At 38.9% G+C, this 19,824-nt stretch overlaps 1 protein-coding gene across 1 annotated transcript; it reads left to right on the top strand.

Annotated features, from left to right (window-relative positions):
- The first annotated feature begins 113 nt into the window (after nt 1-113).
- LOC114315880 (uncharacterized) lies at nt 114-2,894 on the top strand. Its single transcript, XM_028262504.2, has one exon. It carries the CDS (start codon nt 1,023-1,025, stop codon nt 2,430-2,432), a length of 1,410 nt encoding a protein of 469 aa, XP_028118305.2. The 5' UTR covers nt 114-1,022; the 3' UTR covers nt 2,433-2,894.
- Nucleotides 2,895-19,824: the final 16,930 nt, after the last annotated feature.

The raw sequence follows: 19,824 nt of genomic DNA, 5'->3' as shown, positions 1-19,824 counted from the left end.
GATAAAATTAACCTTGTGTTCGAAGTTTTGATTTGTTGAGGACTCTAAAGAGGAATGGGCAACAAATTGCTTTTCTCCAATAAATTAATCAATAATTTTAAAATATAATCTCAAACCTAAAAAGTATTTTCAGTAAATGCATAAAGGGGAGTTCATGTGAACTTCACATTGTGAAGCAAACCAAACAACCCTTCATCATTTGAATCTCATTTCTTCACATGACACCATTACTGTCACTAGCAGAATCTGACAGTAGAAGACCCAATAGATTTTCTTGTCTATGTATATGTCCCTTTCTTGATAGCCAAGAATACGATCCTCTTTTCCTTTTTTTCATATCATTCTTTTTATCTTTACCCAACAAATTCATTAATTTGTACATACTTTATATTATTTTACTTTAATTTGCCAGCTCTAAATTGATCAACTTTCAGAGGGCTTCCTCTCTATACTATGATAGGAAACGTCATTGTATGCTATACATCTTTTGCTGAGGCAAAAATTTCACAACTTAAAAAAAAAAAATTGTTTAATGGCGTGCCCAAACTCTTATCAAATAATAACATTTATAAATTTTATGTTAAATTTGAGTTAAAATTTGTTGAAGCTCTATTTCTCTTCCTCCACCATAATGAGCCCACAGTAGCAATTCTTTTTATTATTTTTTGAAAAAAATATAAAATATAGCATTTGCATTTATTGGGTACATAATATAAAATATCACTTCCTACAATTATTTAAAAAATAAATATGCGAACGTTACATGGAATGTCAAAAAAAAAAAAAAAAAAAAGGTGAAACTAGATATTTGCCACTATTCAAAAAAAAGCATATTATCCATAACATGAAATGAATGTTTTTACATTGCCTTAGAGATATCATCCAAAACATTTTTTTTCTCTATTCACTCATAGGTGATATATTCATTCAAACGTGTCGCCATTTAATTGGTCCTTCACCCTCCAAAAACTCTCCATTTTCATTTGATCTCTTCACACTTGAGACCCCTCCGGAGTCCAACAATGGACACTGCATTGACAGCAGCAATCACCATGACCAACACTGTTAACGTCCTCACAACTCCCGCCTTAGCCCGTTCTTGTTGTATCACCAGACCAAGCATGCTTGATCTTTATGCCTCTAGCCCTAGAAACAGAGCTCGTCCCCTCTTTCTCACTCACTGCTCCACAAAACCAAACACAGACAGAGACAACAGAAATTCGACCGTTGAACCCAGCTCAAATTCGAATTTTCAAGAAGAACCCACAAAACCCAATTCGAATCAACCCCTTTCTTCTCCGAATTCATCGTTTTCTAGAGGTTTGGTGTTCGATTTGGGCCCCAAGAACTCTTGGGACAGTTTTGAAATTGGGTCCCCTGTTGTGAAAAGGTACCTCAGTGATGAGGAGGAGAGGTGGTACATGTGGTACCATGGAAGGTCTGATGGAAATCCGGGTTCGGATTCAGTTGGTTTGGCGGTTTCAAGCAATGGTGTTCATTGGGAAAGAGGCGGTGGACCAGTTCGGTCGAGTGGGGATTCGGGTTTGGTCATGAATTGCAGTAAAGATTGGTGGGCATTTGATACGCAGAGTATCAGGCCTTGTGAGGTTGTGATTATGTCTAGTACAAAGGTCAGAGCAAACAATGCTGTGTATTGGCTTTACTATACTGGGTTTAGCTCTGAAAAGGTTGATATTTGGGATAATTCTGTGGAATTCACATTGCAGAACCCAGAAAGGGCTCGAATTTTTAATGGTGAGAATGGTGGGATTAGTAAGGTTTTTAAATCTTTACCGGGCTTGGCAATGAGTCAAGATGGGAGGCATTGGGCTAGAATTGAAGGGGAACATCATACCGGGGCTTTATTTGATGTGGGTTCTAATGGTGAGTGGGATTCTACATTTGTTGCCTCTCCATATGTTGTCTTTCATGGTACTGGTGATCTTAGAATGTATTATCATTCATTCGATGTGGAAAACGGTGTGTTTTCTGTTGGGATTGCAAGGTCAAGAGATGGGATTAAGTGGGTGAAATTGGGGAAAATAATTGGGGGAGGAGGGAATGGTGCTTTCGATGAATTTGGGGTGGTGAATGCTCATGTTGTGAGAAATCGGAAAGAAGGAAAATATATGATGGTTTATGAAGGTGTTGCTGCAGACGGGGGAAGGAGTATTGGATTGGCGGAGTCTACAGATGGCTTGAAGGTTTGGCGGAGAGTTCAAAGTGAGGCGGTTTTAAAGCCATCGGAAGAAGATGGGTGGGATAATAAAGGAGTGGGATCGCCATGTCTTGTTCAGATGGATGGGGTTGCAGATGAATGGAGGTTGTATTATAGAGGAATTGGCCGAGGAGGACAGATGGGAATTGGGATGGCCGTGTCTGAAGGAACTGAGATTAGAAGTTTCAGAAGATGGACAGGATTTCATGTATAGTTCGACGACTTATTATTCTCAACATGATTTGGTAATGAAGCCGTTGGATGAAACAAAGCGAACTCTACTGTCTAATTGCAAAATTGGTTTGTGGTTGATGGATAATGATTCTTTTTTGTTTTTTGAAATGAGCTATAGAATTCCAGTTCATGACCAAGAGCTTTGAATTTAGTCTCTCTTTTGTATCATTATGTGAATTCAAGAATACAGTCCATGTGGACTGCAATATTGCGTAGGCTTCTCAAGATTCAGAGTCTAAAGAATGCATTCACTTATGTATCAGTTCCAAGTCAGTGATGAGATGAGATTGAGATTGGTTGAAATATGTGATTTGATATTATTATCTCAATATGATCTCTGTTCTTGTGTAATTTCTCTAAAATGTGTCTTTTCATCAAAGGAGCATGTGATTCTTGTATCTTAAACTGAAATGAATGACCTGTATGCTTTTCTTTTGCTCAATTTTTGTTTCTAATAACATGAACATATCAATTTTTTAATTTATTTTTAGATTGAATGAACATATCAAATTGAGAACCTCTTTTTATGATGCTGTACAGTCAATTTTTTTTTCTTTGTAGTGACGTCAGGTTGTAAACTTTTTAGGTTTTTTTAGTCCTCAGGTTAGGATTTGATTGCATGCCCATTTTCTAACATGTCGTCTTCTTTTTTTAATTTTTTGTTATTATCATTATTTTGTTAATTTTCAAACTGAATAGACTTGGAATTATTCATATCGGATTGAGCCGAAATTGAAATTACCAACACGTGTTATTGAAGTCAATTTGTTAAAACCAATTTCGAAATCAGATGGGGGCATATCATAAGTTAGATTTAATTAATAGGAGCGGAAATTTTATAATACATCCCTTATTTTGGACCGTATAATATGGCACTGACTTTCCTCGGACTGGAGGGTGCTGTTAGACCTATGGAGATCCACCACGGGTCCTGTTTCGATAATTCGAACCGTTCAATATGTAGAACTCGTCGAGTATTATAGTCTTGTGAAAAATCAAGTTGATCGGATATTGATAGCTATCTCATTGGATCAGTTTTCTATCAACTGTTTATTTTTTCACCTTCTATTTTTTTTATACAAAACTGATTTGATCACGTAACTATTAATATCCGATTAATGTGATTTTTTATAGGCATATAGTACTCAATGAGTTCTACATATTAAACAGTTCGGATTATCAAAATAAATCTCATGATAGACCCCCACAAGTCTAATAACACCCTCCAATCCGATCTGTGATGGGAGGGCCGTTAGGCCCGTATAGTATATGCTCACTTATGACATTTATGCTATTTGGTTCTATAGTGTGAGGTAGATTATAATTCATTATAATATTAGTTACTTCTTCAGTCTCGAAATAATAGTCTTTTTTGAAAAATTAATTTATTTTTATAGGATAATTATTACATTTTAAAAATATTAATTTTTTAAAATTACCCATTGATAGTATATATTTTTGAGAATATCAATTATCATAATTGTACCTTTTGTGTTATTAATGAATTTAAAAGAAGGGCAAAATAGTAAATTCAAATTATTTTCTTCCTTAATTTTTGAAAATGGACTAATATTTTGAGATAATGAAAAATTAAATAAGAGACTAATAGTTTGGGACGGAAAGAGTATGATATATTGTGATTAGAAAAATGATATACAATTTTATTTTTTAGATTCACTATTTAGACTTAATGATGTGTAAGTGAGATGATTTTTGGATAACATTACGAATATCAAATTTTCTACCAAATAAATGACTAAATGTTTCACGTTGGTATGGAATCCGTAATTTTGTGGACCCCACACCCAAGTGAGATATTTGGTCATTTATTTGGTAGAATTTGGGGCCTATAGCATTTTCCTTAGTTGATAATTAAAGAAGATGTCTTCTTTTGGAGAAAAGGTTAAAAGTCATTTTTTTGACTTTTAACCTATTTTGGGTCATATTACTTCTTTATTTTTTTACACGTTTTAAAAAAAAAAAAATTAAAAAGTTAACTTTTAATCTACTTCCCAAAACAACAATATGAAAGAGAAATAAAACATAAGAGTAATTAATTGATTAATTATTAGGTTTGAAAAGTGAGATTTTTTTTTTTTTGTTTGAATAACATTACTCTTATTATTATTGTTTTGATTATGATCGAAAAAAACATTGCCTATATCTTATTGGCCACGTTTGTTTGGCGAATTAAGTTGGATGAGATTGTTAGTGAGAGGATAGTTAGTGAATATATTGTTAATGTAAAGATTGTCAATGAAGGGATTAAGTAAAAGTGTGTTTGTTGTGAAGATAGTATGGGAGATGATTAGTGATGGGATTGTAAAATTATTTTTACATAAAATAAATAAAAAATTATTTCTATTAAAAAAAACTAAAAAAAAAAATTAAAACAAACAGGTATACTTAGTAAAAATAAAAACTAAAAAAATAAAACTTTAATATAAAATAAATTTAATCTGCTCACTATTTTTCTATTCTCGCTCAAAATCCAGTTAAGCTAAGCTAACTAAATCCGTCGAACTATTACTTCCCCTCCCAAAACACCACCAAACAAGCTGTGGGTAAGAGTCACGGCCATAACACTCCAATCTCCCCTCGCATGCCGATAAACAAACATGGGCGTCTAGTGTAATGTGTCAGTGTTGTGGTGTGAGTATAGCTAAAGCAAATCCTCAGAGAGAGCAATGCCAGGCACTCTTTTCGACCAAAACTCTGACCATTGAGCCTCACCAAACCTTGGAAAATCAACGGAAGAGGAGGATCATCTAATCCGAAGCACCAAAAAAATTAATAGTGCGAATCAACCAACGGAAAATGAGTTGGCGCAAGAAATGGCCATGGAAACTAAAGTCCTTACAGAGGTGGTCAACACACAGGAAGCACCTGATGCACTTCCCCCTCCCAAATCCTTCAAGGAAGCCCTCACTGCAGTGAAGAATAGTGACTATCTTTTTGATGCTGGAGTTGACATCCTGTCGTTTGATGAGGAGGATGATGAACAAAGATGCATCTCCACCACGGCCACTATCCACTCTGAACACGTGGGATTCCCCATGATCTCTTTGCCTAAAAAGCTCCTGGAGAAAATCCGAAAACCTTGGGAGAATGCATTAATTGTAAGGTTGTTGGAAAAGAACATAGGCTACAAGATGCTATGCACGAGAGTTGCCAAAATTTGGGGACTCCAAGGGGAGTTCAATGCAATTGACCTGGCCAGCAATTATTTCATTTTCAAATTCTCTGAGAGGGAAGATTATACCAGGGTATACACAGGGGGACCATGGGTCATCATGGATCACTACCTCACAGTGAGGTAATGGGAACCAAATTTCAAATCATTTGAAGCACTTGAAACCACGACCGCAGTCTGGGTCCGGTTTCCAGAGCTTCTGATCGAATACTACCAGGATAAAGTCTTATATGGTATTACGCAAACAATTGGTAAACCTCTCAAAATCGATTGGACAACATCCATGGCAACAAAGGGGAAATTTTCCCAGATCTGCGTCGAAATGGACCTCACAAAGCCTCTAAAACCCAAATTTATTCTGGAAGGTAGGTACTACAATATAGAATATGAGTCTTTACACTCCTTTTGCTTCCTTTGTGGACAAATTGATCACCGTAAGTAAGCATGTCGATTCAAGGAACCACCCAGTCAACCGTCGGCAAAAAATCTAGCCATTTTCGGTGAGCAAACTTTGCCCACAGGTAGCATTGAAACCAACGGTAACCTGCAACACAAGCAGACTGAGGAAGAGGCCTTTGGGCCTTGGATGCTAGCAACAAAAAGAGGAAGAAGACCGGCCCAACATAAAAAAGCCCAAATTCCAACGAACCCAACCCTCCAACAGAATAGATTCAAATATTTGGATGATGGCTTAGATGGCCAAGGAGAAAGCTCTAGGTAGAGATGGCAATTTGAAACCGGCCCGATGGGGACCCGACCCCCCGATCCCGAATTGTGCGGGTTTTTTCCGAAAAATACCCCCGACGGGATGGGGATGGTATTTAAAAATCAATTCCTGAATAGATTCGGGCCGGCGATGGGGATAAGTATCCCAACCCCGTACCCGGCCCGGTTTTTCCCCGAATTAAAATTACTAATTTACCCCTAGATACATATATAGACACACATAGTAACCAAACCAAATCCTCATCCAGTTGTCTTCCGTCTCTCTCTCTCTACCCCCTCTACTCTCTTTGGCCCTGTTCACGACGTTGATCATCGCCACTGTCGGCGTCGCGGCTTCGCGATCGGCCTCCTCCGTTGGTCATCGCCACTGTCGGTGTCACGATCGGCCTCCTCCGTCGTTCACAGCGTCGTTCACAGCCACAGATCTGCCTCCTCCGCCAATCGGCCTCCTCTGTCGCTCATCGCCACTGTCGGCGTCGCGATCGGCCTCCTCTCTCTCTCTCTCTGACACAGATACACAGATCTGTATGTTACATATACCGATCTATTTTTTTTGATGTTGATTCTGTATGTTACATATACAGATCAGTATGTATCTCTGTGACTGGCTGGAACATTATATATATATATATATTTGTTGTTGAAGAAAAAAAAGATAGTGAAACAGATCATGAACCATGAATCCTCGGTTGCCCTCTTTCTCTCTCTCTCTATATATATATATATATATATATATGTTGTTGAAGAACATTTTTTTTTTAAAGTTATATATATTTGCTGTTGTTGTTGATGATTGTTGTGTGTTGAAGAACAGATCATGAACCATGAAGCCTCCATTCTACAGATTTTTTTTTTTTTTTGGTTGTGTGTTGAACAGATCTGCCGGGGATGTTTCGGGGTCGGGGAAACCCGATCCTCGTTAGGGGACGGGGGTGGGGGAGGTGAGGGGTTCCCCATCGGGGATCGGGGGCGGGGACGGGGATTTTTCTACCTTCGGGGATTGAGGACGGGGAGTGTCATCCCCGGCCCCGCCCCGGCCCATTGCCATTCCTAGCTCTAGGGGAAAAAAAACAACAAGAGCAGGGCTTGATAAAGCCCAAGGAGAACACAACCCCCAGATTGGCCCACTCCAATACAACGACCCCAAAGGTAAAACCAAGATTGGTCTAGCCCATCACAAAACTGATCAATCAGACTTATAACAAAAGCATTCAGAACTAGAACCAATGGAGGAGATTAGCACAAATCAAGCTCCAGAGATACTGTCAGCACCAGAAGTCTGTGAACAGGCAGACCTTACCAGGCACAATAAAGACCACCAACCCCATTCACACCTTCCTGCCATACCCTGTTCCTTGACAGATTCAACACGCCATATAGACTCAACCATGGTAGAGACAACTCATTGCCAACTCAGGTAGTACAACAAACCCCTACAAATACAAATACGACTTCTAAATATTACTGGAGGAAAGCCTCAATCCCTCCAGATCCTAGCGACTTGAGAGACGAAACGGAAAGAGAAGATGGACCGAGAGAAGCAGACACTAGAAGAGCAAGAACATGTGAAGCAGACCAGTGCACTGAGTTTGTTGTTCGAACCTGAGAGCGAAACAATTCACTTTGTCGCTTTCGTCTTGTTGATAGAGCAAATCTGACTGACAATAGAACCAAACTGGGAGAACAATCCAGCGAGACCATTCCACTCGGTTCAAATGGCTTCCATGAGATCAATGGAAGACGATCATCAGAGAATACGCAGCATCATTAGGGATTTGGAGTCTGACCCACCTAACTTTCCATCTATGGATTTACTCAAATTGCTCTTCTGGAATTGCCGTGGTGCTGGCAATAAAAATTTCAAGCACAACATCATAGAGATACTTCAGACTCACAAATCAGAAATCTTAATCCTCATGGAGACTAAAGTCCTTCACAGCAAAATGGGCAACTTTTTCAATCGCCAAGGCTTTACAGCTTCTACTATTGTGGACCCTGTGGGTAGAGTTGGTGGGATATGGATAATCTGGGACACCAGCCATGTCAACGTGAGAGCCTCCTATGTAAGTTCTCAAGTCATCCATGCAATTATCCATAAGGAGGACTACGAAGAATGGGCCCTAGCCGCTGTATACGCTAGCCCAAACCCTGTCCTAAGAGAGACTCTATGGAATGAATTAGAAAAAGTAGCAGAAAATATGGATAAACCGTGGCTAGTTGCAGGAGATTTCAACGATTATGAAAATCAGAGCTAACGATGGAGTTTTTCAAATAGCCAAAGCGTAACCAGGACCTAGAAATTCCTTGAAAGAATTAACAATTGTAACCTAATCAATTTGGGAAGCTCAGGACCCCGAATGACTTGGACTAACAACCGACACGGGCTAGCTAACACTATGGAAAGATTGGACAGGGCAATGTGCAATGTAGCTTGGCGCACGTTATATCCTGAAGCGACTGTGAAAGTGCTCCCTCGAATATATTCAAACCACTCTCCTCTCATCGTGTACACTGAGGCTATGTTTGTTTGAGCGGACTGGATTAGCATTCCCATGACTAATAGTCCTAGGACTACGAATCCGTTGGATTATGTATCCTATCTTAACTAATAATCAAGTTTAAAATAATTAGTCCCTACTTCAATTGTTTAACCAAACATCGGATTAATAATTTTATTGGACTATTAGTCCAATCCCAAGCTCATGTCCACCCAAACAAACATGGCCTGAAGGTATGCACTCTCTCAATCCCTCAAATAGACCATTTAGATTCGAGGCTGCTTGGATGTCTCATTCTGGCCTTTTGGATGTTATTAACTCCTCTTGGTCTGATATGAACAACAAGCTCCTGGATTCCACTACTGAATTTACTATTAGAGTTCAGAAATGAAATCGAGAGGTTTTCGACAATATCTTTAAAAAGAAAAGACATTTATTGGCCATAATTGAAGGCATCCAAAAAGCCTTGACTGATAATTTTTCTCATAGTCTATTCACCTTAGAGAAAAATCTCATTACTCAATTTAATAATGTTCTTCTACAAGAAGAGATGCGGTGGTTTCAAAAATCCAGATCTAGGACCATTACCCTTGGAGATAGAAACACAAGGTATTTCCATATTTCTACCATCACCAAACGGAGAAAATTGAAGATTAATGCCATTAAAGATAATGAAGGTAATTGGATTACTGGAAAAGCTGATATTATTAGAAATGTTATGGATTATTTCAACGACCTGTTCAAAAATGAGGCTATTCAGCATTTGGACCATTGGAAAAACCTGGTCCTAACCTATTTTACCCAGGAGGACAATGCGAGTATGCTATAACCCATAACTAATTTTGAAATCTTAAAAGCTGTTAAAAGCATTGGTGCACTTAAAGCAGCATGCAAAGATGGTATTCAAGCTTTATTCTACCAAAAGTACTGGCAATTTGTTGGTCAATCTGTGTATGATTTTGTTCACTCATGTTTCCAAACTAATATGGTGCTCACTGCTGTTAATGACACTCTTATTTTCCTGATCCCAAAAATTGAGAACCCTGATACAATCAAACAATTTCGACCCATAAGTCTTTGTAATGTCACCTACCAAATCATCACTAAGCTAATTATGGGTAGAATTAGACCTCTCCTGGATACACTAATTAGCCCCAATCAGAGCAGCTTTATTCCTGGTAGAAATACCACTGATAATATCATTATCACTCAGGAAATCCTTCACACTCTGAGATGCAAGAAGGGAAAAGGTGGTGGTATGATTTTCAAAATTGATCTTGAAAAGGCCTATGATAGACTATCTTGGGATTTTAACAAAGACACCTTGCAGGAGTTTAAACTCAATGATAAATGGGTAGATTTGATCATGAACTATGTCACTAACAACCATTCTTCTATCCTTTGGCATAGGGAAACTTTTGAGGGTATCCACAATGAGAGGGGTCTTAGACAGGGTGACCCTCTCTCCCCTTACCTCTTTGTTCTTTGTATGGAAAGATTATCTAACATGATCATATCAAAAGTGAAAGAGGGGTCTTGGAAAGGTTTAAAGGCTTCAAACAATTGTCCAGTCCTATCCTATCTATTCTTTGTTGATGACCTCATCCTCTTTGCCAAGGCGGACCACACTACTTGTGAGACCATCATTGGAGTCCTTAATGAATTTTGTGCTGTCTCTGGACAGAAAATCAACTTCTTGAAGTCTAAGCTTTTTGTGTCCAAAAATATTCCCTTTAACCAAGCTAGAGCCCTAAGCTCCCACTGTGGCATCCCCCTCACCCAGGACCTTGGCAAATACTTGGGATCACCTCTTCTCCACAATAAAGTGAGCAAAGTCATGTTTAATGAAACCCTTGAGAAACTAAAAACTAGACTCTCAGGCTGGAAGGCTAGAACTTTATCCTTAGCTGGTTGAGCTACGCTCATACAAACTACTACCTCTGCAATTCCTAGATACAATATGCAAGTTATGGAACTCCCTAGGAGTTTTTGTGATGAAATTGATAAAATCAATAGGAACTTTCTTTGGGGAGAGACTGACAACAACAAGAGAGTCCACCTCGTTAACTAGAATAGTGTGTGCAGAACTAAAGAGGAGGGGGGTCTTGGCCTTAGACGAGCTAGAGATCATAATGCTGCACTTCTAACCAAACTTGGCTGGAAAATGCTAACTGAGCCTAATACACTTTGGTGTAAAGTTCTTCAAGCCAAGTACTTATAGAGACACACCCTTTATTCTTGGCCTCTCAAGTGTAGAGCCTCCCACATTTGGAAAAGCATCTGCAAAAACAGAGACATTCTTCGAAAAGGGATTAAATGGAATGTGGGCAATGGGGAGAATACTTCCCTATGGCATGACTGGTGGTGTGGACCAAAACCTTTTGATAAAAAATATTCTACTTAGATTAATGAAAAAGATAGGGTAAGTCTACCCCTTAATGATGAAGGCAAATAGAACCCTGAAACCATTATGAATACTGCGTCCTAGCAAGACCTCCAAGAGATTCTATAGATACATAGACCTAACTATGTAACCTACACAGATGCCCCTACCTGGATTGGCTCCTCTGGAGGAAATTTCTCAACTGCATCTGCTTATAAACTTATTGCCAACCATGAGCTGGATGGGACTAACTGGAAATGGTTATGGAAGCCCAAAACCCCTCAGAAATTGAAATGCTTTCTCTGGCTCATACTCAAGGACAGACTGCTAACCAATCAAATGCGACTCAGAAGACACATGACTAACTCTGATTTATGTCCTAGATGTGGGGCATCCAGTGAGGATATGAACCACCTTCTAAGAGAGTGTACCAATTCCAGGGCTATCTGGATTGAACTCAAAGATACCACATGGTGGGAGGAATGTTGTCGATTGCCCCTAACTGAATGGGTGACTTCCAATATGAAGGGGACAAAAAAAAAAGGGCAAAAAATGGTATCTTTATTTCATTGTTAGCCTCTGGCAGATCTAGAAAAGCATAAATCAAATGGTTTTTGATAACGTTATTCATCCCATTCAAGTTAGTCTCAAGAGAATTAGAGACTATGTTCTTGAGATTGATGAGGCATTCCAATCTCCTCTCCACCCTAATCAATCTCTACCTGTACTAATTCATTGGTGTTTCCCTAATGCAGGTAACCTGAAATTAAACACTAATGGCTACTCCAAAGGGGATCCTGGACAGGCAGGGTATGAAGGGCTCTTGAGGAATGTAACAGGCACATGGCTATGGGGTTACTATAGAAAGTTGGGCCATTATACCAGTGTGGAGGCGGAGCTATGGGCCATCTACAAGGGCCTCACAATATTGTTTCAGAAAGGCACCATAGATGTGGAAATTGAAACTGATGCCACTCAAGTCATCAAGCTAATCAAGGATGGGCCAAACCACAACTCCCCTTACAAGGCCATCATAGAAGATATAAAGTTCTTGATGAAAAGATGTAACTGTACACTGGGCCACACCCTGACAGATTGGCAAACATAGGAGTTGAACAAGATAACCATGTGGTTATTCTAGAGGACCCCCTAGAAAATGTAATAGCTGTGGTCATAGATGATATGAATGGAGCCCATTTTGAGAGGAATTAGCCTCTAAATTGATGTTTGTTCTTTGAGAACCTTTCTCTATTTCTTTATGCTTTCATCTGAATCAAAAAAAAAAAAAAAAAAGGACATGGGCGTCTAGTGTTTAGTTATAATTTTTTTTTTAATTATGATTGAAAACAAAATTAATTATGATATTATGGTGTAACTTCAATAGACCTTAGGTTATGTTTGTTTATATCCTACACTAAAATAATGCATTCTAAAAAAAAATCATTCTAGAAGATAGTCACTCCCATACATACGTAAGGGGATTGAATTAGTAATTTATGACTATGTTTGGGATATGGGTCTTGGGCTAAAATAGCCACACACACACACACAAAATTAAAAAAAAAACTTATTTAGTCCAATAAGACAAAACATCACATCTAAATCATAATCATTTCATTTTTTCTCTCACAAAAGTCAAAAAAGCCAAAAAGCCTATTCCAAACGAGGCTTTTTAGCCCCAGGCTAAAATAGCCAAAAAACTAAAAAGTCAACCCACATCCCAAACGAAGGCTATGTATGTCCTACATAACTCATGAGTAGCTTTCTCATGGGAGGAGTGTGTTGCTAATTCAATCCTATGGAATTTGGTTATGAAAAAGACAATTTTGTCCCCATATTACAAAAACAACAAAATTAATTTTTATACAATGAAATTTTTTACGTAATTTCATAAATTTAATTATTATCAACTACTACCACCACATTAATACACAAACAAATACATTTGATCTTAGAGCATCTCAAATCTTTCACTAAATCATTCATCAAATTTAAATTGAATGAAATTTTTGGTGAAAATGAGAACTATTCATTTTATCAACTTGTATCAAATTAAGGGAGAAACAAAATTTTCATGAAATCAAAAATGAACTAAATCTTTCATTGGATTTTCATCAAGTCCTTTTCCATTTATGTTTGATGAAATTATTAAAAAATGAAAATCCTTATTTAACCAAGAAATATGCACAATCTCAGAGAAATTAGGGTGGCAAAGCCACGCCACTTCAAATCTAAAAGGCCTATTCTCAGGGTTAAAGAGACGCATACCTTGTGTATATATCACCAATGTAGAGTGATCCGAATAGGTTCTTGGGAGAGTCCTCACAGTGCCTTCAGGAAGAAAGGCGCGCCATTGATCATTGCTCATTGCTCTATCCAACATTTCAATGGAGTTAGCCAAGCCTTGACGGTTGCTAGTCCACGTGAGAAGAGGAGCAACACTTCCTAAATCATTGAGGTTACAATTATTGATCCTTTTTATAAACCTCTAAGTTCTGTTCAGGTTATGGGTATGTGAAAAGCTCATCCTCTCGCTTTGGTTGGCATAGTCGTTGAAATCTCCGACTACAAGCCAAGGCTTATTCAAGTTCCTCGCTGTGTCTTCAAGATCTTGCCGAAGTATCTCTCTTAGTGAGGGATTGGGCCTGGCATTTACTGCATTAAGAACCCATTCCTCATAATCCTCTTTACGGATTATAACTTGTATGCATTGGTTAGAAACAGCGGAAGCTCGAACGTTGACTTGGTCAGTATCCCAAATTAACTAGATTCCACCTAACCATCCAACTGGGTAGACAATGGTAGCTACTGTGAATCCTATGTTGTTGAAGAAATTTCCTATAGAACTATGTGAGACTTTCATTTCCATGAGAATAAGAATCCCAAGTTGGTGGGCGTGGAGAAGTTTACGCATGTTTCTTCTAAAGGTATTGTTACCAGCCTCGTGGCAGTTCCAAATCAGAATTTTGAGAGAATCCATGAATAGAAATAGAGATAGGGGATCGGTAACAAGACTTGGTAGAGGCTACAGATCCTACAATGATCCTAGTCGATTGACCTCATGGAGGCCATCTACAGCGAGTGGGGTGGAGGGTTTGTTGTGGTGCTCCACCCTGGTTCTATTCTCAATTGGATTTGCCCTATCCACCAGATTATGTCGATGCAGTGAATTGCTTCTGTCTCTGTCTCTAACAACAACCCCAACGCAGTACCCTCCATCTTGTAGACTGATACTGCCAGGTAGTTCATCTCCGCTCCCATGTTTGCTATCTGAATCTGGTGGTTTCCGAGCTCTTGCCTTCCCTTCTCTGAGAGATATGGTTTGGTTTAAAGAGAGTAGGTTGGATAGGTGAGAGTTAGAGGTGTCTTCAATTGTCACTTCCACTGGGATTTCTGGAGATTTGCTAGCTGAATTCTTCAGATTAGGAGTTATAGGGTCTAGTATAAGCATGGTCTCTTTTGGTGTGTTGTCTTTGTCTGTTTTGGGTCCAGAGCTCAAGAGTGGGTTGTCACGTGAGTTAGATGGTACATGTGGTGGAGGGTGGTTTAGGGCATTGACTGGGCCATTAGTATGGTTTGATATCTGGGTGTTAGGACTCCTTTGGTGAGCAATGGTATTTTCCTGTCTAGGAAGGGTTATGACACTAAAGAATGGAAAGGCCTCCTTTTCAAGGCCCAGTCTATTGGTCTTTTTACCTTTGCTAGGTCCCTCCTCCTGGTGATTAGTAGTGCCCAATTCAGCAACCTATTGGAGTTTGGATTAGGCCCATTGTTCTGGGCTTTTCTATTGGGTGTGGGCCTCCGGCTTCTTTTGGTAACTAACATCCACAGCCTAAAGTTAACATCATTTACCTTTGAATTTTGTAGGTTGCCATTTTCCTGAAATTGTGCCGTTTGAGGGTTCTCTGAAACGACTATTTCCTTTCCGGCCGGCGACGAGGTAGTGTTTTGAGATGCCTATGAATTGTGGTTTGTTACCTTAAATCGACATAGCTCCCTTCGATGGTCCACCCTGCCACAAAGAAAGCAAATGGAATGAATGGATTCATATTCAATATTATAGTTTTTCTTAACTAAAAGAAATTTGGGGCATAGTGGTTTGTTTAGATCCATTTCGATGCAGACTCGTGCGTATTTGTCTCTTGTGACCATAGCCATTAAGGTCAATCTCGAGTGGTTTCCCTATCTGTTTAGCAATGGTGTAGAGGACCTCTCTTCTTTGATCTTATCAGTCCCAACCAAAGCAGTTTCATCCCCGGAAGAACCATCACTGATAATATTGTCATAACCCAAGAGATCCTCCATACACTTCGATGTAAAAAAGGCAAGTCTGGTGGCATGGTCATCAAAATTGATCTTGAGAAACCTTATGATCGTATTTCCTAGGATTTCGTTCACCATACTCTTAATGAATTCAATCTTAATCCTGACTGGATTACCCTTATCATGAACTGTGTGACTAATGTCAACCCTGCTATAATTTGGAATGGGGAAACCTTACCTAATATTAGCATGTGAAGAGGCCTCAGGCAAGGGGATCCTCTCTCCCCCTACTTGTTTGTTCTTTGCATGGAAAATCTGTCCAACATGATTCGACTTAAGGCTGAAAGTGGAAAATGGAAGGGACTCAAAGTGTTCAATAATACCCTTTCTATTTCCCACTTATTCTTTGCTGATAATTTGATCCTTTTTGCTAAAGCCAATAAAAGTAATTGTGTTTGTATTATGGATGTGCTCTCTGAATTCTGTGGTATGTCTGGGCAAAAAATTAATTTTCATAAATCCAAAATGTTTATTTCTTCTAACATTCCCAGAAAAGAAGCACTTCCTCTTAGCTATATGTGTGGCATCTCTATCACCAATGATGTAGGGAAATACCTGGGTACTCCTCTACTCCATAACAAAATCAGCAAAAATCATTTGAGAGACATCATTGACAAAATGAGCAAAAGACTCTCTGGTTGGAAAGTAAAAAATCTATCCTTAGCAGATAAAACTACCCTTGTCAAGGTTGTTACCTATTCTATGTCTAATCATCTCATGCAAACCATGAAAATTCCTAGGCAGTTCTATGACCAAATTGATAGGCTAAACATAAATTTTCTCTGGGGCGTACTAAAAATAGAAAGAAAATTCATCTTGTTAATTGGCAACAGATGTGTAAGTCTAAGAGGAATGGGGGCCTAGGCATCAGAAAAGCCAGAGAACAGAACTCAACACTTATTTCTAAGTTGGGATGGAAATTGACTTCCAATTCTGATGAGCTCTGGTGAAAAATTCTAAAAGCTAAATATCTTAAGGATCATTCAGTCTCTAACTAGCCCACTCAGAGAAGAGCATCACACACATGGAAAAGCATCATAAAAAATAAGGGTGTCTTGGACAGGAATTTAAAATGGAATGTTGGTACAAGAGAGACCATATCCTTATGGACAGACTGGTGGTGTGGGAATCAACCTCTGTGTATTTCACAACAAAGGGAACAGGTCTATTACTGATGAAGATGGAAACTGGGACTTAACCTCCATTCAAGATCTTATCTCCCAACAAGAGAAAAATGAATTCTTAGCATATATAGACCCCAGTATGTGACTTTCAATGACACACCCCATTGGAAAGGCTCCCTTATTGGCAACTATTCAACAGCAGCAGCATACTGAGCTATATTGAACAAAGAAAGAGAAGGAGTAAATTGGCAGTGGATATGGAAAGTTAAGGCTCCTCATAACCTCAAAAACTTTCTTTGGCTTGTCATACATGAGAGGCTTCTAACTAACCATATGAGGCTCATCAGGAACCTTTCAAACTTTGAGACATGTCCCAGGTGTCAAGCTCACAGAGAAGATATGCACCATCTACTTAGAGGCTTCCTTAAAGCCAAGGTAATATAGCCCAACCTCAAAAGCTTTGGATGGTGGCAACACAACAACAACATCCCTCTGCAGGAATGGATCAAAATCAATATGAGAAGTAATGGCCAAGTAAATAACACTCAATGGCCTATAGTGTTCTTGACAGCAATCTGGAACATTTGGAAAGAGAGAAACAAGGAAGTGTTCGACAACCTCTCCTAGCCTATCCATATCAGTGTTAACTCCATCTTTAAACAAGCCATGGAAACCCAGGACGCCTTCTAGGCCATCCTGAACCCAAATTTTAGAGATTCTAAACTATGATGTGGTCTTGTCCTATTATAGGTAAGCTCAAGCTAAACACAGATGGCAGCTCCAAAGGAGACCCTGGACAGTCAGGATATGAAGGGCTATTCAGAGATGAAGTTAGAACCTGAGTGTGGGGGTACTATGGCTACTTAGGTAATTGTATCAGCCTGGAAGCTGAGCTTTGGGGCATCTACAGAGAATTAACCATCATCATGCAGAAAGGGATGACCAACATTGCAATCGAGACAGATTCACAGAGAGCTATGGAGCTTATTCGAGATGGAGCAGAAGTGAACTCACCTTATAGAGCACTCATTAAAGATGCTAACTTCCTCTTAAGGAGATGTCAATGCACAATCCAAGCCATTTCCAGGGAAGCTAACCATAGTGCAGATGCTTTGGCCAACCTAGGTGTCAACCAACAAGGGCATACCATCTTTTTGGAAGATTCACCAAGTTCCATCCTTTCCATGTTAATCACCATATGAGAAATGCTAACTCTAGCAGGGAGTAAGTTATCCCAGGACTGTAACTGTATCTTTAACCTTTCATTTGAATCAAAAAAATAAATTTAAAAAAAAAAGATTGAAACTGGGGGTTTTTTTTTTATAATGAAAATTGATAAAAAGTAAAATTTGGGATAAAAAATAAATTTTTAAAAGATTTTGATCAAAATTTGATGAAAGAATTGGAATAACTTATATCAAATTAAGGGAAGAAAATGAGGGCAAACACTGATGACGACGATGATCAATCGTCGGTGAATATACCTCTCCAACTCCTAATCACCGAGATATTCACCAGACTACCTGTAAAGTCCCTCTGTCGATTTAGCTGGACTTGACAGAGGACCACTTACTCCCCTCTTAACACTGCCCCATGTAGATCATAAGTATGGCTTCGTCTCTCACTGCGTCAATTGCTTGCTCTGTGTCTCCGGTGCCCCCTTTTTCCAGTACATGCTCTTATGTTTGCATTCCCAACACTCAACAATTCCTCAAACTTCGCGGCCCACGCCGTCCCATCATTCCCGGCGGCTACACTCATCAACCTGTTTGTTATTTCCTTGGTTTCGATCCATCCACGACCAAGTTCAAAGCGCTTCATATTCACATTTCTCAGTCCGAATTTTCTACAGAGGCCAACGCCATGTTCTGGGTCTTGACTTTGGGCGGTGGCAGTGGATGGCGAAAACTACCTCTCACCTTGTCGTTTGATGGGTGCAATTCGTTTGACGAATGTGTTTGTTTAAATGGCGCAATGCATTGGTTGCTTGAATTGCACAGAGAAATTGTAGTATTTGACTTGAAACACGAGAAATTTCATGTAATGCCATTGGCCAAAAGGGTTGTTGTGGGTAGCCATGCGTCATATTTCGAAGAATGGTCCACTGTTCTAATTGAAGTGAAAGGATGTTTGGCAGTCGTTCGAAGTGATCAATTAAATAAGGGGAATGGTTTCCCTCCAACTCAATCACGGACGAGAGGGTATTGTTGGGTCTGTAGAGGCTTATCACGGGTTCCATTTCGATAATTCGAACCGTTCAATTACTATATGCATCGGATATCAATAGTTATGTGATCAAATCAGCTTTGTATATAAAAAAAATAGACGGTAAAAAATAAATATCTTACAAAAATCTAATTTCATCACATAGCTATCGATATCCGATCATCGTAATTTTTTTACAGGCATATAGTACTCAACGAGTTCTACATATTAAACGGTTCGAATTATCAAAACGGGACCCATAGTGACCCCCACGAGTCCAACAGTTGTAGTACCCTTTAGTCCGATCACAGACTAGAGGGAAATCATTCCCTTAAATAAAATGATGGTGATGAGGGTGTTGGAGGATTACCAAAGACATGTTTGGATCAAACATATTATCAATATTGATTTTTCATCTTATCCATCCTACCGATATGAAAATTTTTATCCAGTTGGTTCTATACCTACTGGTGAGATCTTGCTATTAACTTTCATCAATCCATTTTTGTTGTGGGGAGTTAGCATACCGGTGCTTTATTATGATATGAAGAATAGAAGCTCTAGGTTCGTTGAGTTTACCGAACTGCCTTGTGGTTCCTATTTTGATGTTCTAGGCATGACGACTTGTACTGAAAACTAGTTTTTTCCAAACATGGGTAGAAAATAGAGCCCAAGAACCTTGCTCTTTCTTGGTATTAGGTTTTGTTGTATTTAACTCTTCAATTTCAAAGTTGGTTTGGTTTAAGTAGCTTTCAATTCATCTTCTTTATCAGTTTACAGCTAATACATATACACTACTAGAAAAAGTACTTTTTGTGATCGTCACACACCATCGCAAATAATAAAAATACAGTCACAAAAGATCTTTTGCGACGGCCCTGCGACTGCAAATGGGAGATGCAAATGTGGGGATGGCAAAT

This window comes from Camellia sinensis, chromosome 5 (genome assembly GCF_055761805.1).
Source record: "Camellia sinensis isolate YWXY chromosome 5, ASM5576180v1, whole genome shotgun sequence".
NCBI lineage: Eukaryota > Viridiplantae > Streptophyta > Magnoliopsida > Ericales > Theaceae > Camellia > Camellia sinensis.
This window is presented reverse-complemented; position numbering and strand designations above follow the sequence as displayed.